The 19,769-nt window shown below is 65.0% G+C and overlaps 1 protein-coding gene across 1 annotated transcript; it reads right to left on the bottom strand.

The window, feature by feature from the left end:
- Positions 1–450: 450 nt before the first annotated feature.
- On the bottom strand, positions 451–19,450 carry RIPOR1 (RHO family interacting cell polarization regulator 1). The gene is made up of 22 exons (XM_059824720.1): positions 19,374–19,450; positions 13,464–13,590; positions 11,002–11,151; positions 10,585–10,663; positions 10,254–10,277; positions 9,672–9,725; positions 9,411–9,563; positions 9,261–9,324; positions 9,135–9,178; positions 8,800–8,925; positions 8,434–8,582; positions 8,080–8,209; positions 6,104–6,916; positions 5,071–5,210; positions 4,517–4,691; positions 4,217–4,352; positions 3,912–4,073; positions 3,612–3,770; positions 3,036–3,232; positions 2,855–2,938; positions 2,468–2,558; positions 451–1,424 (listed from the first exon to the last, which is right to left on the bottom strand). Exons 1-22 carry the CDS (start codon positions 19,390–19,392, stop codon positions 1,327–1,329), a joined length of 3,174 nt encoding a protein of 1,057 aa, XP_059680703.1. The 5' UTR covers positions 19,393–19,450; the 3' UTR covers positions 451–1,326.
- Between the last annotated feature and the right edge of the window lie 319 nt (positions 19,451–19,769).

The following is a 19,769-nucleotide window of genomic DNA, read 5'->3' as shown; positions in this document are numbered from 1 at the left end:
TCCAGAAGCATTCCTCCGCGCGTTTATAAAGACAATGTTGGAAATGGCATTTAAATCCCCACAGCGACAGCATCCCTGGAAGGCAAGGACACGGAGGCATGCTGAGGGACCGGGCAGTGCCACGCACAACCAGGGCAAGCCTGTCTGCCCCGGTTGTGCCAAGCCAGGAGGGCCAAGACTTCTTGAGCGCTGTGCTGGGTGACAGGTACCTGCTCCCCTGCACACCCGGCTGCGAAAGGCACCCAGCAGCCCCCCCCGTGCTGGCTCAGGCTGGAGCTTGCTGGTGGCCGAGGTGCGGGGCAGGGCTGCACCCGGGTGATGCCAGAAATCACAATTATGCCCCATGAGACACCCCACCACCACCACCCTCCCGCCTGCTACAGTGACCCCCAGCTTACCCTGGCCCTGGGCAGCGGGGGCCAAAGAAACACCCACACAACGACACCGTCACTCATTAAAGGTTTGGTTTTATTTCTGGTTTAAAATCAAAATTAGTCGTTCTCTGTAATTACATTATATATAGATTTATAGAGACATTATAGAAAAGAATTTTTTGCTTTTGTTTTTCTGCAAAAATCTGAAAATAAAAAATAAAATAAAACAAAAAAAAAAGGTGGCAGCTTCTGTCTGTCCGTCTGTCCGTCCCTCTGCCGCTCCTCCTGCCCCTGCCCTCCACAGCGCTTCCCAACACACCAGGAAAGGCTCTGGGCTGGGGCCACATCTCACTACACTCCCTACAGCCACAGCCGGGGAGGGACAGGAGCACATGGAGCTGGAAAGAAGAAACGCCAGCAGAATATATTAATATCTCATATTTCATTTTATTTACGTCCTGGGGACTCCAGGTGGCAAAGGGCAGCAGTCCCCACAGCCCAGGCAACTCCTGGAAAGAAACGGCGTGGTTTCCAAAGTGCAGGTCCTTCCAGGACGGGGCACGTGCCCTCGAGCAAGAGGAAGGCAAGAGGAGGCAGAGAAATCCAGAACATCTCCCTGCCGCTTCGGTCCCAGCAGCTGTAGCTGACGCGGGGGGCAGGAAGGGTGGGCTCCCTGTGTATTTTAAATAGCAATCAGAGGGTGGGGTGTGCGGTGAGCCCCCCCTGCCCAGGGGTGCCTACGTGGCACCCCATGGGGCCAGTGGCCGGGGCAGGGGAAGCGGTGCTCCGTAAGGCAGTGTGCGGCCGCGGCGAGCTGCCGGCGGGGGTAATACTGCGGTGTGCTGCCGAGAGCGGGAGCTGCCGGGTCTTGGCCGGCCCCAGTCCATGCAAGCCCGGGCGGCCCAGCGGTGCCTTTGCCCTCAAGGAATGGCAGGTGGGTTTGCGTGGCATCTCAGAAAGCTGTACTGGCCATGCTGGCTGGTGCAAAGATCCTCGGGAGGCTGTCCAGGGTCTCCTCCAGCCGCCGGTGAGCTGATTTACCGTCTTCCCCTGCAAGTACACGCCGTGGTCAGCGAATCGAACTGCAGAAGCTCTGTTCATTCCCCCGGCCTTTCCAGGGAAATGTGACTAACGCCGGGCAGAGCTGAGCCGGTGTGCTACGGCCACAGAGTGGAGACCTCTCTTGTCCTTCTTAGCACACCCTTAGGCAGGTCCCAGCCAGGATCTGGCTTAAAAAAGCCCCCAGAGCTCCTGATTCAGATGTTGCAAATCCTGTTCTTCAGCTGCCTGCCGTACCCGTGCCCACGCGGGGCAGGGATCACCCACGTGGGGCAGGGACCACCCACATTTGGGGTGCTGGAGTGCTGGCTTGTGGAGAGCCTAGCTTGGGGCAAAGGGGCCAGGGCTCGGGGCTGTGCCAGCTCCAGCATCTCCAACAGCTGTGCACATCTGCATGCACTGGCACAGGGATCCCGAGGGCTTCCCCAGGACCCCCGGGCACACACAGAGGGATGCACACATCCATGCTACAAGCTGGCTTTGAGATCTTCACCCGGCACCCTTGCACGCAAATCTGCCCGCAGCGGCCATCCCCAGCAAGAGGTGGTGACATGGACAATCTGCTGGGACATGGGACACAAGGCGTCTACATGTGTCAGGGCGCCACGGGGACGGGCTCTATGAACAACCAAGACACACAGACTCCAAAAAGTGACATGGCTGACAGGTTCTAAGACGGAGACATTCGTGAGCAAAGCGGCAGGAGTGGGGACGGGGAGACGAGGACAGCTCACGTGTCCCAACCTGTGCAGCAGCTGCCGCGATCTGGAGGCCTAGAAACCCACTCAGATGGTTCTCTCAGTGCCATCTAGCAAATAATAAATAACAACCAGGCTTAGTGCTCTGTGGCCACAGGACGCCTGGCCAGCTCGCGCTTGCCCAGCAAAGCTTGGGGCACGATGAGCCAGAGTGCGCGGGGGTAGGCAGGGACCAGCCCGGGACCCCCTTCTCCTGCGGGCACTGCAGGCGCCGGGAGATGCCACTCGGGATGCCGTGGGCGGGGAGGGAGCAGAGAGGAGCAGCGGGACACTCACCGCACAGCATCAGGCTCTGCTTGGCTGCCTCCCGCACGGGCTCCTTGTCGGTTTGGCACAGGTAAACCAACTGCTCGATGCTCTCCTTGGCCTGCAGAGGAAGGGACAAGGGGCTGAGTGTGGCTGGCAGGGCTGGCAGCAGGGACACAGCCGGGAGGGGACGGCAGCACAGGGCACTGCAGCCCCACGGCGCAGGAAAATCCCTCATCCTGTCCCTTCCCTCCCTGCTCTGCCCCTGCCTGCTTTGCCAGCACATTTGGGGCACCCCCAACTCCTCTCTCCCGGGAGCAGGAGGCTGTGGAGTTATGTCCAGGGTAGCCGGCGGTGTGCAATTCCTCTTCCTCCAGAAAATACAGCCCTGCCACCTCCTCCCCACATCCCTCTCACCTTCAGGCAGCCCAGCGCTGCACACCCTGCCACCCGCGTCTGCACCTCCTCATCCTCCAGCTGCTCCAGGTAGCACACAAGGGCCTGGGGGAGATGGGGTGCGGTCAGGGCTGAGCTGGCGGGCAGCACCCCGGGGACCGCGGCACCATCCCGCCTCATCCCTGGCTTGCCCGGCACATACCCGTTGGCGGAAGCGAGGGTTTTCCGCCAGGCTGCGGAGCTGGGCCGACACGGCGCTCACCACCTTGCTGTTGCCCTCCACGAGGAGCAGGCTCAGCGCCTTCAGTCCCTCCTTCTTCAGGCGGCCCTCGGGCACGCGCTTCAGGGCACGCAGCACCACGTCCTGGTCGTCCGAGTTGAGGTTCTGCGCCAGCAACGCTGTGGGGAACCGCCGGCTAAGCCGAGGTGTGGGGAGCTCGGTGGCACTGCCCGCGTGTCCCTGCTGCCCCAGGAAACCCATCCCCAGGCACCCTGCACCCGTGCCGGGCAGAGGTGGCCCCACGCAGGGTGCCAGTGCGTGGGGCTGATGGGGCACCCAAGCCAAGACGCTGAGGACCTACAGCAAAGACCCAGGGTGCTCAGGAAGGCAGCGTGGGAGTGGACTGTGCACCGGATCAGGCCTACGTTCCCACCCCAAGGATGGCTGAGCCTCTGGGTGACACCCCATGGCAGGTCGTGGCGGTGCTGCGGGGTGATCCCCTCTGGTGATACCCCGGCACCCCATGCCAGGCTCTAGGGAGGGTGGGAGGACACTCACCTTCCTCTGCCAGCTCCATCACGTAGGTGTCAAGCACCAGGGTGCCAAGCGACTCAAAGTGGCTCCAGTACTGGAAGATGGTGACCTGCTCGCCCTGGGTGCTGCCAGGCCGCCGGGGCAGCCGCCGATTCAGCACGTCCTCCACCAGTTTCACACACACTGCGGGAAAGGGCTGGGGTTAGGGTGCACAGCAGCCATGGCCGCCCCTCTGAAGGGCTCCTGACACCCATAGACCCCCACTCATGGTCACCAAGTGGGGCTGACAACTCTCTCCCCGAACATCCCTAGGTGTCCACTCACCAGCATCGGCCAGGCCAGGGTGCCGCTCGCTGATGGGTGCCGCGTACTGAGCGCTGAGCACCTGCAGGAACCGCTCCACAGGGCAGGTGTAGACGTTGGGCTCCTCCACGCAGCGGTCCCAAAGGGGCAGCACGCCCTCCTTCCGTGTCGAGAACTGCACCACTGCGGGGACAGGCGCTGTCAAGCCTCCCTGGACCACGGCAACGGGCACAGCCCCTCACTGCCCAGCCACGCAGCGAGGGGGGACCAGGCCCCACGCATCCCATGGGGTGGCACGGACGGTCCCCTCGGCCGTGTGACTTTACCTTCGGCAGCAGAGCCGGCTGCTCCCGCTCGCTCCTCCGTCAGCTGGCACACGATCTCCAGCACCTGCGCCTCCCGCAGCAGCCTGTCCAGGGCGTACATCTCCCGGCACCGCAGGGGACCAAAGGTGCCCAGCTTCTGCAAGGCACGGCCAAACCGGGGACCTCAGGGACAGAGCTCACCGCCCACACCGCAGCCTCCTTGCTGCGGCAAGACACCCCTCGAGGGGGGACCCACAGCCCACCCCAGGGCTTCCCTCCCCAGGACGTGTCCTGCCACCGTGTCATGGCCCCTGTCCTCACCAGCAGCAGGCGGTTGCAGTTGTTGAGGTGAAGCACCAGGGCCTTATCCAGGAACTCGTTGCCGGTGCTCATGGGGTCGGTGCTGGCCTCGGAGCCGCTGCACATGCCGGTGTCATCTGCCCCCGTTTCGCCGGCGCTGGGGGCCCTGCTGCCACGCCGGGGTCTGCCAGCCCTCCTGCAAGCCAGGGAGAGACGAAGGCAGCAGGTCAGCGCAGGGAACCTGGACCAGCCCCTTCCCCACCCACAGGGGCAACCCTACGCAGAGTTTCTGTAGGACCTACAGTATCACGGCGTCAGGGCTGGGCGAAGGAGCAGGCCCCAGGGGCACAGGGCACGGGGGCTGCCTCCCAGCCCAGCCGCCATGGAGAGATGCGGCGTGGCATTGTGCCACCGTTGGGCCAGATCCTGCTGCTTCTCACCCTGGACCTGCCCTGAGCTGTGGTGGGCCAGTCTAAATGTGTTTGGGCACCCTGGCAGAGCTGGGAATCCCCCATCCTGACTGCCCCAGGGCCACATCCTGCCCCACGCCCCATCCCATGAGTCCCACTGTGCACCTCTCGTCTTGGAGAGGCTCCTCCTCAGAGCCCTCCGAGTCCTCCATGTCGGAGGTGTTGAGGAAACTGAAGCTCTCCAGTGCATGTTCCACCGTCAAGCTGATGCTGGAGGCCCGGCTGAGGAAGACACCCTGCTTCTGCTGTGGAGGAAGGCATGGCAGGGTCAGATCCTGGCTTGCCAGCCAAGACAGCCCTGCCATCTGCATCCCTGGGCACTGCCATCAGGGATGGCCCCGTCCCCACTGTCCCCAGGCACTGCCATCTGGGATGACCCTGATGTCTTCATCCCTGGGCACTGCCATCAGGGATGGCCCCGTCCCCACTGTCCCCAGGCACTGCCATCTGGGATGACCCTGATGTCTTCATCCCTGGGCACTGCCATCAGGGATGGCCCCATCCCCACTGTCCCCAGGCACTGCCATCTGGGATGACCCTGATGTCTTCATCCCTGGGCACTGCCATCAGGGATGGCCCCATCCCCACTGTCCCCAGGCACTGCCATCTGGGATGACCCTGATGTCTTCATCCCTGGGCACTGCCGTCAGGGATAGTCCCGTCCCCACTGTCCCCAGGCACTGCCATCTGGGATGACCCTGCCACCCTCATCCCTGGGCACTGCCATCAGGGATGGCCCCGTCCCCACTGTCCCCAGGCACTGCCATCTGGGATGACCCTGACGTCTTCATCCCTGGGCACTGCCATCAGGGATGGCCCCGTCCCCACTGTCCCCAGGCACTGCCAGCCAGGATGGCCCCATCCCCATCATCCCTGGGCACTGCCAGCAGGGATGGCCCTGTCCCCATCATCCCTGGGCACTGCCAGCAGGGATGGCCCTGTCCCCACTGTCCCCAGGCACTGCTAGCAGGGATGGCCCTGTCCCCATCATCCCTGGGCACTGCCAGCAGGGATGGCCCTGTCCCCATCATCCCTGGGCACTGCTAGCAGGGATGGCCCTGTCCCCATCATCCCTGGGCACTGCCAGCAGGGACGGCCCCGTCCCCCTCACCCCCGGGCACTGCTGGGAGCCCCTCACCAGCAGCATCTCCTCCAGGCGCTTGAGCTCCCGTTCGAGGGGCTGCAGCTCTGGGAACTGCCCTCGATAGTCGTCCAGGGCCGAGCCCAGGAGGCCAATGGCCTCCTCGAGACCCGAATCTACCACCTTCCCCCGTGGCACCTCGGTGATGCCGGCGGGCAGTGGCGGGGCCAGGACGGGTGTCTCCTCCGCAGAGGCTTGCGCCAGCGCCGTGGGGACCGCGGTGCCGCAGCCGCCCTGTGCTGGCGCCTGGCTCTGCACCGGCTCGGCCCCGTCAGCCTCTGCCTCGCAGGTGGTGGCCCATGCCACGGTGGCACGGGGCTTGGCCTCAGCGCCCCTTTCCTGCCCTGCTGTGGCAGCTGCCACCGAGGCGCCGGGGAGGGGGTCCGCGTCCCGCTCGCCCGTCCCTGTGTCCTCTGGGCTTGGCGTGGGCTCCCAGGGGCTTTCCGCAGCCTTGGCCTCCATCGTGGCATCCACGCTGGCCTCGCTGATGTGGCTCAGAGTCCGGGAGTAGGGCACATGCCCGTTGGCCACCGCCTCTTTCTTACGGCTGTCCGGGTCTTCCGGCTGGCTCCCGGCCGTGGGGACGCTGACGCTGCCGGCCCCGGGCCCAGCCTCGGCCTCCTCCGGCTGCTGGGAGAAGGAGATCTCGATGGCAGGGGCGGAGGCCTGCACCTCGGGCTGCACGATGGGCTTGTGCGCGGCGTGGCGGGCGCTGCCAGACAGCTGGGGGCTGGAAGAGTCGTCTGAGGACTCAGAGGAGATGGACCAGGCCGTGCCGTTCTCCAGCTCCTCCTGGCGCCGCAGCATGTTCTGGGGAGGGGGGGAAATGGTGTCAGACGAGACCCTCCTGCCGACCCTGCTCCTCCGGCTGCCTTTCCTTCAACCGGGGGCAGGATCCGGCCGAGGTGGAGGGCACTGAGGATGCTGCAACCCCCGGCACAGGCTGTCACACCGCCCTGGCTCTGCCGGCACAGCAGGGCAGGCAGCGAGGACCCAGCAGACCACGGCTGCCTATTCCAGCCCTGCACTCCATGCCATGCCAGGGGGGAGTCCGGCTCCCCAGGCCCAGCCACACATGCCCCGGGGCCTCGGGGTGCCAGCGGCTCCCCGGCACAGCGGGCAGCTCCAGCATGGCCATGACGTGGTGCGACTCGTGGAGCCGAGGACACGACCCGCCATGGCTGCAAGGATGTCAACAGCTCCAGCACTAGCTCATGGTGGGCAGCACCAGCCAGCACGCCAACGTCATGCCAGTGGTTCACCATCACTGAACCAGTGCCACACCAGCGCCGTCACGCCAGCACCATGCCAGCACCACACCAGCACCACACCAATGCCACGGCACAGCACACCAACGCCACCAGTGCAGGGACATGGACAAGCCGCCTACTCACTAGTGCCCGGCTCTTGCATGAGGGCGTGTGGACGGAGGAGCGGGGCTGGCCCGTGGAGCCCAGGCTGCCCAGCTTGGGGACTGTCTCCCCAGGGCCAGCCAGACCCCCGCCTGGCAGGATCAGGCCTCCAGGCATCAGCGAGGGCTAGTGAGTAGGAGACCAGGAGCAGCTACGTCTACTGCGGTACGGCCACACCGCTGGGCTAAGCTACTGGCCGGCTCCAGCCCTCGCACTTACGCGGCCCTGCTGCGGCCATCTCCCGAGCTCGGCCGAGGAGACGTCGCCGCAGGAGCAGCTCTGAGACAGCTTCTCGAAGAGTGTCTCCCGAAAGATGTCCAGCAAGGACCAACCGGGCTTGTCGGTCGCCCGCCCCGGGCTCTTGGGCAGAGAGAAGAGGAGCTGTGAGCGTGGGAGGAGTAGGTGCCGGTACTGGGGAGCTGTGGCTGGATGGCTGGAGAGGAGCTGCCCACCCCTGTGCCTGAGCCGTGCCACCCTCTGGGACATAGCCTGGACACACCCCTGCGCGGACCCCTCCACGGGCCACCTCTCCCGAGCAGCCCTGCCCGGTGCCACACTTACATAGAAAGCCTGTTCCCGCAGGGACGGCGTGTCAGGCGGGCTCTGGTTGTAGGTAGAGAACCTCTTGTTCACGGTGGAGGCTTTGTTGACGGTGCTGGCTGCCGAGGGCTGGTCGTCCTTGTCGAAGGGACTGGGGAGGAGAGGAGGGAGGTGAGGGGTTTGTGCCAGCCTGGGGAGGTCTTGACTCTGCTCTGCAGCAAGCAGGACATCAGGACCCCATCCAGGCCAGCTCCCCATAATTGCAGCCCAGTTTTGGGATGGGAGAGAGCCCGGGGCAGACCACTTCTTGCCACGCCATGCCGGGCATCCCTAGCCCTGCCATGTGCTACCAGCAATGCCTGCTGAGATACTCACTTCCAGGTCACCTCCAGGCTGAGTTTGAGGGTGCCCAAATCGTTGATATCCACAGCCACTACCTGGGGCAGAGCCGCAAAGAGGTCCTTGGTCTCACAGGACACATTGCCCACCACGACGTGGTTGGCCAGGCTCTTTAGCTCCGTCACCTGGAGAAGGTGAGGGAGGAGAGGATGAGATGAAGCCATGGACTTCACCTTATCCATGCTGTTTGCATCCATGCTGTGTGCCAGGATGCCACCACCACCAGACGGCCTCCTCCCACCCCAGTGAGGGTGAGGTTTAGGTGAGGTGCTGGAGGGAAGCCCTGCTGGGATGCAGGCTGGTAGCTGGCCCACACCATCCCTGCCCGCTTCTGCACTGTACCTTGATGGAGAGGAACTCGGTGACGAGGGGCAAGAAAACCATTTCCTCGCTGTCCCACACCTGCTTGCTGTTCACCTCGATGCGCCCCCGCAGCTTCCACCGCTGCCGTCCGTATTTCATGAAGATCTGGGGATGCAGAGACGTGGGTGTTGGGGAGATACAGCCCTGGGTTGGTGAGGGATCTCTGTGCATCCCCGGGCATGGCCAGGGACCCATGCCACCCACCATTGCCCTGCAACATGCCCTCCACAGCAATGCCCACCTACGCCCCCCAGGCATGCCAAGGACCACAGGGCAGGAGAAGAGCAGATCCCAACCCATACGGTCCCACCAACCTCATACTGGTCACCAGCACAGAGCCGGGCAAAGCCTGCCAGTCCTGCAAGAGAAGGCAGAGGGGCGTCAGCAGGCAGCAGGCAGGCAGGCAGGCAGCGGGCCAGGGATGGAGCGGGATGTGTTACCTTTCATCCGGACGTGGAACTCGCCCAGCTGGCTCTCCAGCTCGTTCTCCAACAGACACATGTTCTGGGGACAGAATGACGGACAGCACCCATCAGCAGCCACCCATAGGACCCTGCACCCTGCCAGCCCACCCCAGCCGGCTCTCTCACCTCTGTGTACTCCTTGTAGCCCTTGCTGGCCTCAGCCAGGCTCTCGCGTGCCTCCCGGCTGCCCGGTGAGCCCGTGCTGTAAGCCTTGACCATGTTGTGGGCTCCATCGCGGAGCCGTCGCTGGATGCAATAAGCCTCATAGAGCTCATCTATCTGCAAGGACAGGCCCGAGCTGCAGTGAGGGACAGGGGGACAGCACAGCCATCCATCCCAGCGCTGCACCGAGGGAGCTCCAAGGTGACCCCGGTCCACAGCTCTCACCTTGCTAGCATGAAACTCCAGGCGACGCAGGAAGCGCTCGATTGACTTCACTTGCTGGAAAAGCAGAGGAGACGGTGTGAGCGGCAGCCCAACCCCTCCGCAGAGGAGCCGCAGGTCAGGATGTGCCCTGCTGCGTGCCTGTGCTGCGGCTGGGACGGGTCCTGGTCACCAGCCCTGCCTGGGAGGTGCAGGGTGGCAGCCAGCGGTGAGCGGGGCAGAAGCTGCGCTTGCACCCACGTGCTGCAGCATCCTCCAGCCTCCCCTGCTCTGGAGGGTCCCCCAGGAGACAAGCCAGGTTCCAGGGTGCTCCTCTCCCAGCCTCAGAGCTAACCCAGGCTCAGCACTCACCAACAACAGCTTTTGTTTGCAGGATGCGAGTTACAAGCCCCTGCCTGTCTCTGCGTCATCCCCTGCCCAGACCCACCCTGCCCGCAGAGCCCCAGTCCCACCCCACAGGGACTCTGCTGTGCAGGGGACGGGGGGCAGGCAGCGGGGCAGTGCAAGCAGAGGGGGGCTGGCAGTAGCACATCCCAGGCGCTGGGAAGGGGGAGACAAGGGGAACGGGGCACTGATCCCGCTTACCTTATCCAGATCGTAGAGAAAGCCCTGGAGGAGAGAGGAGAGGGATAAGATGCAGCACAAAGCCAGCTCTGCCCACCCAAGGAGACCCAGCACATCGCACCCACCACCCATAGCACGTCGGCGGGGCCATGCAGCACCCAGCCAGGGCTGGAGAGTGCATGACAGTAGGACAGGAGCTCCGTGCAGCCCAACACCAGAGCCCGGGCTGGGCCCTGATGTCCCCACAGAAGCAGGCTCTGCCCCGGGACACAGGCGGACCCAGCCGTGCCCACAACTCTGGCTGTCTGCCCAAAGCACCGCTCCCCGTAAGGCTCTTCCCAGCTACACTCACCAGGCGCGAATTTCTCTTGGACTCACGGATCTGGGTGCTGAGCTTCTCCAGTTCCAGCTGGTGCACCTCCAGGTAGGCTCTGGGGGCAACCACACCATGGGGGGTCAGGCTGGGACGCTGTGTCCAGGGCTCCTGCCACCCCCAGACCACACCAACCCAGCACATCTGGCCCCGCGTCCCCACTCCCCGCTCCAGCACCCAGGCGAGGGAGCTCACTTGTGCCTCTACGTGGGACGTGGTGGGATGCAGGACCCCACGCAGCTCCGAGACCCCCAGGCACTGCGCCCAAGAGACCTGGCATGTCCCTGCCTGGTGAGAGCGGAGAGCTGCCAACCCCAACCCATGGCAAGCTGTCCCTGTGCCCCTCAGGGGCTCCCTGCCTCCAACCACCCGGCCACGGGGAGCCCCAACACTTACGTCAGGCCCTTCTTGAGAGCTTCGTACACCTCGTCCAGGCGGTTGGGCTGAGGCACCTTGGGTGGTGGGGATTTGTGGGACATTGAGAACATCCTACTGACCCTGGAGCCAGTCTTGCGGGAGACGGTGGGGGTGAAGGGCGAGAGGTTCCTGGGGAGAGAGGCAGGCAAACCCGGTGCAGCCGGGGTCAGCACCCAGCACCGGGGTCCGCCTGGGTGTCCCAACCTGCCGGGCACCCTGTCTCGAGACAAGAAGGAGCTCTGGGATGGAGGCCAGGTCTGCCTGGACCTGCCTGCCTCTCCCAGGACGCCCCGGCAGCCAGTCTAACCAGCCAGTGGGGCTGGGTGAGATGGGGCCGTGAGGCTGGGCAGTACTGCCTGCACCGCATGCCTGCAGCCCTTCCCGATGCATTTGGCTGCCCCAAAGCCCTGGGAAGGACAAGGAGAAACCCGCGAAGCTGGCGGTGGAGAAGAGCGGGGGGGTAACTCCGTCCCAGCGGGGTCAGAGAGGCTGGCTGCGGGGTAGCCTCTGCGGAGGTGTGGGGGTCCCAGGAGCCGGCGGGAGGGAGAAAAGACAAAAGGGGCTGGCACCAGCTGGAGCCAAGCTGCGCTCCGGGAGTGCCTGTGGGGACATCTCCAGCCCTGGCCACCCTCCGAAGGGGCCACGGTCTGCTCCATCCCCAGCACGCCATGTTGCCAGGGGCATGGAGATGCTCCCTGTGGTCTGGGCACTGTGGCAGGGTGACACGTGCCACCACCAGCTTGCTGCCCTGTCACCGTATGCTCTCAGGGACAGGCAGGGATCCCAGCGGGTGGCAGCACAGGAGCATCCTAGGGACAAGCAACCCTGTCACCCCATCACACAGTGCAGCAACACGGGGCAGGGACATCCTCACTGATGCTACATCTCTCCAGATGTCACCACACCCGCCGTATGGAGCTACCAGCTGCCTGTTGCCTCCACCTGCCCCATCGCCGTCTTGGGGACCTCACCCGGCCGACCAGAAGGGATCGCCGACCCAGTGCCCGGGACCCGAACACCACCCTTCCTGCCTTGTGCAACGGAGTCACTCCCCAGCCCAGCGAGCAACGCCCCACTCAGACCGGCTCTTCCCTTCCTCCTTCCAATGCATCGTCGCACCACCGGCGCCCAGGAGACACCCTGGGCTCCTCGGTTCCCAGCCCCGGGCCGGACCTCCCATCCTGTGCCGCTCTTTGCAGGAGTGGCCGAAAGACTTCCCCGCATCATTGATGGGAGGAAATGAATGTCTTGGCCTCCTCCCAAGCCAGAGTGACGGGTAAGTGCTTGATATCCACCATCCCTCGTCATTCCTCTCCTCCAGGGGCCCTGGAGGCATCTCCCCCAAGCATCTCCCCACCAGCCACTTGGCTGCGGGCATCCAGAAGTCCTCCCGCTTCCCTGTCCCCTGGCACCTCCAGATCCAGCGACGTGCCAGTGGCCTGGAAAGTGTCACTTGGCCCAGAAACTGGACAGGACCTGGGGACAAGAGCCAAGCAGGGCTGGAGGTCTGCTCCCAGGCATGGGGAGGCTCTACCTGGGCTTGTGCCCACCCAGTGAAGGTGCCCGTAGCCTGGCAAGGCAGTTTGGCACTGCTTTCCCCAGCTGTTTAGCTGAGAGATGTTTCTCCCCCGGCACCGGTGGGTGCACTGGGAGGTAAGGAGCATGGCTAGGCACTAGGAAAAGGGATTAAAAGCATTAAAATGCCATAGTCCCGCAGCCCAAACCCGTGTCCCGAGAGCCACCTGCGAGAGGGTAGCCAGGAGCTAGGGATGGTGCGGAAGAGGGTGGCGGGGATGAGCAGCGCGTGGGGTGGTTCTCACCGACGTGAGGTTCAGCAGAGAGGAGGAGGAAGGGTATGATGCGACCATAACATCGCCAGCGGCCGTAGAGGATGAGTAGGGAACGGCTGCTCCTCGCAACGCAGCTGACGGGCAGCCAATAAAACATTTCAGCAACAGGTTTGAAATGACCCGGAGGAAACCCTGATTCATGCCAGCACTCAAACCCCGAAACCAGCCGCCGCAGGATGTCAAGGCCGTCGAGACACAATGCTTCAAAGCCACCCCAGCTCCTTCACTGCACCCTTTAAACATGATGAGATGGTCACAGGGAAGGTCTTAAGAGCTGGTTGAAGAATGAGGGTGAGCTACACCTTCCCCCTCCATGCTCTGGCTGCAGCAGCCGTGGGGTCCTCACCCAGCCTGGGACACGGCGCAGCGGAGGGTTGGGGTGATGGGCTCTGTCACCCATCTGGCCTCGATGCTCCCTGCAGCCCCCCGTGCAACATCCCCTGGGTACCACAAAGGTCCCTGCGGGAGATGCCTGGCAATGTGTCGGGAAGGCACCTTGGGATGCGCGGCACGTCCCGCCACCGTGCCCCAGCCTGTCCCCGTCCCCATGCCCGTCCCTCATGGCGGGCAGCACGAGGACCCATCTCCTACCTGAAGGGCCGGTCGGCCGTTGAGTTCACTCCAGCGAAGGACTGGCTCCTATTGATCTTGGTGACGAGGACGCGGCGCTGCGGGCGCGCAGACAGTGACATCGTTGAGTGTGACCTGGAGGGCCTCCCTGGGGAGCACAAGAGAGCAGGGTAATCAGCAGCAGGGTGGGGAAACACACACAGGGCTGCCACCGGGACCAAGAACGGCACCCACGGACCAGGGTGGCTACAGCACCCATGGGCTGGGAGCCTTCCCTCCCTCTCAGCCCAGGGACACTCCTGGTGGCACCGGGGATGCTGGTCCCATGCTGCCCCCAGCGATGGTGCCAGTGTCCTGCTCTGGGTGAAGAAGGGCTCCAGACACCGTGAGCACTCAGTGGGGACGGACAGACGGATGTGTCCCAGCTTGGCCCCACGGGAGCCACAGGAAGGGGCTACCATCGCCCTTCCCAGACATGACCGTGGCAAACCCTCCGCTGTGCCCCAGCCCAGCCACCTCCTCCTGAACCCCGGCTTGTCCCATGTCTCGCTGTCGCCCGTGCCACCCCACTGTAGGGGCAGGAAGGGTGCGGGGCCGGACTTGGCTGCCCAGCCCTTCGCTGTCTCCACGCTCGCTTCCGCTCGCTCCAGCAACCAGGAGGGAAACCCACGGACAACAAAGCACTTTGGAAAGTCCCCGGCTTTGCCAGGAGCTCTGCATCAGGGAAGGAAAGACCAAGCCATTCCCTGCCGGACTCTGGAAAGTCCGCACAGGCAGCACGTGTCCAGCCCCATGGCCACCGCAACCCTGCCCTCTGCTTCTGGCAGCACCAGAGATGATGCCAGGAGCCCCAAAACCGCTGCTGGTACCTGCCTGTCCCCGTCGCAGCTGGTGCAATCGATGCCAGCCAGGACGGAGCAGACTTCTGAGTCGCAGGGCCCCGACCTGGCTGCCACCCCATGTTGCAGGGAGCATCGCTGCAGCCCTGGCAGGGGCTCTGGGAGGGCAGCCCAAAGCACAAGGCAAGAGCAGGGGAGTCCGGGGCTCCTCCTGGCCCTGCCACCCCCAGCAGTGCCAGCTGGGCACACCGAGGAGCCCAGCCCGTGGGGCAGCCGCAGGAGCCATGGCACAGGCTGCTGGATGCTCCATTTCATCTCGGCCACTGCTGACACCAACTCAGTCCCTCTGTCCCCGCCAGCCCCCAGAGCCGAGCTGTGGGCTGGGGAGCCGGGAGCTGCTGGGGACGAGCCCACACGGTGCCCAGCAATCACGGACCCTGCCAGGGAAAGCCAGGCAGGGCCCCAGGGATGCAAAGCTTCCCTGGCTGGCAGATGGGGCTGAGCTAACCCCAGCCAGAGCCACCTCCCCACTCCCTAAGGGGCTTACTCTGCCTTTCCCCCTGCCCCCAGCACAGCCAGCAGCGAGCCCCCGGCCCCAGCAGCACCAGGGATGGCACAGGGACTCAGGCACTGCCAGGGCTCCCACCACCTCTCCGTCATCTCCACTCCTTCCCCTGGCACAACGGAGCCCGGGAGCTCAGCTCAAACCAGCCCCGCGCGGCACACACCTGCTGGGCTGCCGGCGGACATCCCCCCGGCACTGCGCTCCCCGCCGCCCCGCAGCCATGCTGTCACCTCCCCGCACGTCGGGCTGGGGCTGGGCATTCGCAGTGCTCGGGATGAGCCAGGGCCGTTTGGAGTCAAGGGTGGCCACCGCCGATAACCTCCATCCCAGCGGAGCTGGGATGCAGCAGGTCCATCTGGTCCCTCCTTGGCACTTGGGTCCCAGCCCAGGACCACGGAGCTGCTCTGCGGGTCCCGTCGCCTCTGTGTTATCTCGGTGCCAGTCCCTCCAGTTTCCAGGACAACACTGTCCCAATTAAGCTCATTAGGAGAAGCTGTAATCCCTTGCAGCCTGTCTGACCTGCAGGGCCTGGGCAGATTACGGCGCTTTAATCTGCCCCCCACTGAGCGAGCAAGGCCCATGGCACCGGTGCTTGCTGCCCCAGCTGGGCGTTACAGCGGCTCATCTATAGGGAGAGCACCCACCACCCCTAAAACAGGGCTTTGCATGCATGGGGCAGGTCACAGCTCCTATGGGGTGAGCACAGCCCTGCCAGCCCATCCTTCTCCAGCCCACGTTGCTGTCTGGGGGCATGGTGGGGCTCTAAGGAGAGTCACGCAGGCAGGAGCTTGCGCCAGGGAGAAGGATGCTGAGGGTGTCAGAGGGGAGAAGGATGCTGGGGGTGCTGCAGGGGAGAAGGATGCTGAGGGCATCGCGGGGGGAGAAGGATGCTGGCGGTGCTGCGCAGGACCAATGCCCCAGCATAACTCCCCAGGAGAGTCAGAGAGATCCCCAGCCACTCACCCAGATCCCTCAGAGGCGCCGGGCTGGGACGTGCTCCCAGGCACCTGAGGCTCCTGCACCGTCACAGGGAGCAGTGCCATGGGTGGTGGCCGCTGGCAGGACCACGTCCTTGTGCTCCAGCCCACGGACCCGACTCTCCCCCAAACACCCCTTGCAATGCACCACGCCACGAAGGCAGATCACTGGCAGGGTGGGTGCAGACCTGAGTCGGCAGCAAGGGACGATGCAGCCCCAGCACTTGCTGCCAGCCAGCCCAGCGCCTGGCCCCAGGCACTGCCAGGTCTTGCCAGCGCCAGCCTGTCTGCCGCAGCGCCCTGCGTCCCCAGGCCTGGCACCCTGCAGCCCAGCTCCCGTGCCAGGACCCCAAACCCGCTTCGAGGAGGGGAACACCAAGCCCCTGCTCTGCAGGACCCGATGCCCCGGGAGCTCTGAGGATGCTCGAGCCCAGCACACGCGGGCAGTCAGCCAGGTGCCGGAGGGCAGCGCTGCCTGCGTGAGGCAGGGCAGGCAGGGTGCAGGGTCTCTGCTCCTGGCACGCTTGGCTCACGCCAGAGGAAAAAACCCCGGCGTGGTGCATTCCTGACATTACCGAGATAAGAGGTACCTGGTACGGCGGCGGCACGGCCAGCCCTGGTGGGGAGCAGAGCCCGGGGCACACTTGGAAGGGGCAGCTGGCCGCCACGTCTTCCCCGGGCCGGTAAGCCCCATGCCAGGCTTGCCAGGAGGCCAGCACCGGGCAGAGCACCGGCACACTCGTGTCCCTGCCATGGCCTGAGCCCCAAGCGCATCCCTCCCTCTCCTGAGAAGGAGCCACAGAGGTCCTGCCCCAAAAGTCCTGCCCCAAACGTCCAGTCCCTGCCAGCCCCACCATCCCCTGCCCTTAATTAGGGCTTCGGTGCTAACGAAGCTGCCTCCCAACCAAGCTTTTCACCTTGCCGTGCCTCCGCCACAGACCGCCTGCAGCTCTCCTGGTGTAGGAAACGCAATCCTGGGAGTCCGTCCGTCCGTCTGTCCCTGGCCAGTGCTGCCCGCGGGCAGCGGCCGAGAGGCCAGAGCAGCCAGGTGTGAGCAGCTGGGCGGGCGGCGTGGCGGGGGGGTGCTGGAGCCCACCCCGGGGCTCTCCAGCTCGCCTGCCAGCTCCTCTCCCAACGCCCGGTGCTCTGGAGATGATTGGGATCCCAAGAATGCTGGTCTGAGCGGCGGAGGGGGCAGTCCGACCGGCTGGGTTGGTCCCGGCTGGTTTCTGTTTCCGACACTCAGACACCAGCCTCAGGTCGCTCTGGCGGGTTTATCAACGCTGCCCCGGTCGGAAACGCCCCAAACTGGCTCCCCCCAAACCCCCAGCCCTGCAGCCCTGGGAGCTGGGGGTGCTCTGACCACCATCACCAGTAACGTCACTCGCTGGAGGCTGGCAATGCCCTGGGTGGCTGACCCAGCACCCTCCAGCACCCCTGGCCCTGGGGAGTGGCATCCCTGACCAGCCAGCAGCACCCACGGCCACCCGAGGGGCTTCCCAAGGAGGGGCTGGCACGGCTGGGCTGTGGTCCCCACGCTGATGGCACCGCGGCCACTTCCCCAGGCACAGCAGGGTACCGGTGTCCCCCAACGAGGGCACAGCACAGTGGCCACGGGCCAGTCCATCCCGCCCGCGGCCTCTGTGGCAAGCAGGGTGTCCTGCCAGGCCACACCAGCAGCACGACTCCCCCGCCCCGGCACCCTTGGCTGAGCGTCCCTTGGGTGCGCGGCAGGGACGACCTCGGGAGCCTGCGAACTCAGCCCGTTGGCACGGCTCCCCCCAGCCCAGCCGCTGCATCCTTGTTTGCACAGCTGCGTCCCCGCTGCCCTAACCCAGGCGCGTACCCCAGCCTCCCCCTCGGCCCCTTCCGGCCCTGGGGCGGCCCTTGGCCGGCTCCCGGCGTGGGCTGGAGCAGCTCTTCCCTCCCGCTGCCCCTCGTCCCTCCCCGGCACAGAGGAGGGGAGCATCCGGGATCCGACGCCATGCCGCCTTGGTCATGGGGAGCCTGGGACGCCTCTTCCTTGACCTCCACGCTCTGCCTCTTCTCCAGGCAGGCAGGACTCCCCCCCCGGCCTGTCCCCCACACAAAGCAAGGAGGGGGATTGGGGTTTTTTGGGAGTCAGATGAGTCAGTGAATGGCATCCCGGCTCCCTGTGACTCACCCAGGAGAGAAACTCCCGGCCATAAGGTCACAGCCCCCACCGGAGCAGGGAATGATGGACTGGGTGCTGTGGGCAGGGGGCTGGATGGGTGCTGGGTGCTCTCGGCCCCGCGGCGGTGGGGCCACGGCGGCGATATCCGCCCTTGCATCTGTGGGAGGCCGGCTGGCTCCTTGGGCCGAGTGGGAGGGCGGCAGGAAAGGGAAGGAGCTGCAAATGGGAAGAATTGGAGGAAGTGCTTATTTACCCCGCGGAGTATCCCCGAGGAAGGGCAGGGCAGGGCACGGCGCAGGCAGACACTCATGGCCGGCTCCCCGGGGGGGGCTCACAGCCTCCCACCCCACCACCCATCCCATGGGCTCCCAGTTCACAGCCGGAGAGGGATGCAAGCCCCAAACTGGGACCCAGGGATGTGGCCACTGCTGGGGCTGGGGGGTTCCCCAGTGCCTGGCTGAGCTCAAGCCCAACCTGTTTTCTAGGACGGCTCCTAAGAACCAGCCCAGGACCACCATGACCCCAGTGAAGGTGGGACCCCACCACCAAAGGCACAGAGCGAGCAGCCAGCCAGGATCGCCATGGCTTTGGAGGTCTAGGGGTTATAGAACACCTTCACACCCTCCTAGATGGGACTGCAGCCCGGCCAGGCGCACCAGATCCTGCTCCTGAGTGGGCTGTCACCCCTCTCAGAGGTGCTGAGCAGAAGGATCCTCTGGCAGGATCCTGCTGGGGTTGGCATAACCTTGCGAAGGTCCCACGTGCCACCTTCACCCCCTAGTTTCTCATCTCTGGGATGCTCTGCTGGGTACCAGTAGCTTCTCCCCCAAATCCTGCTGGGGAAACTTGGCCCCTGTGCACGAGAGCCGCCCCAGAACCCCCAGTTCCACCCAGGTCCCCTGGGGCCACGGTGCCAGGGATGCTCGACGCGGAGTCAGGCTCTGTTTGTCCTTATTAGCACGGCCGCAGACGAGACGTGGCAGGTACAAGGGGGAGAAAACCAATTTGCTGAGGAAAGCCGTGCTGCCGTGGAAGCCGGGGTGCATCGCTTGGGAGCAGCGGGCAGCTGTGGCCCCTCTCCCCCCTGGAGATACCAAACCTGGGTCTCAGCGCGGGCAACGGCAAAGCTGGGCAGCCGTTGAGTCCTATCTTGCCACAGACACCCCTTCCCGACACCCCGTCACTGCATGCCACGGTGACAACCGTGTCCCTTGCGGGTGGCGGGTACCCATCCCTGGTGCCCCTGGCAGGGAGAGGTCTCCTCCCAGGGAAGCCGCTCACCCAAAAAAGCTCCCCGTGAGCCCGGCCCCGTCACCCCAGGAGCCTCAAAACAGCTGGGGATCCCCAAATTGACGGTGTTTGCCGGGGGGCCCCGGTGCCACCGGCGCTCGGTACCTTTCGGTTTGCCATTCATGGCGGGCTGCAGCAACACGTCCCCCTTGGGCTGGGGTCAGCGTCCCAGGTGGCGCGAGCAGCTGTTGCTCTCTCATGCCGTCCGTCCGTCTGTCCGTCCGCCCGTGTGTGGGGGCCGGGGCCGGGAGGGCTCCCCCCGGGCAGCAGTCTCCTCCCACGTTTCCCCTGCCGAGGGCTGACATCACTGCGCAGCGCCGCAGCCCCGGCCGTGACTCAAGGGCTGGGGACAGGAGGACGGAGGACGGAAGGACAGAAGGACGCCTGTCCCCCTTGGAGAGAAGGGGCCCCACCAGCACTGGCTGCCCCAGGAGCAGGGATAGCACAACTCTGTCCCCATCCTTCCCTCCCCACCGCCTCCCCGGGGAAACTGAGGCACAG

This window comes from Gavia stellata, chromosome 15 (genome assembly GCF_030936135.1).
Source record: "Gavia stellata isolate bGavSte3 chromosome 15, bGavSte3.hap2, whole genome shotgun sequence".
Lineage (NCBI taxonomy): Eukaryota > Metazoa > Chordata > Aves > Gaviiformes > Gaviidae > Gavia > Gavia stellata.
The sequence above is the reverse complement of the archived record's forward strand: the minus strand, read 5'-3'. Positions and strand labels throughout refer to the sequence as shown.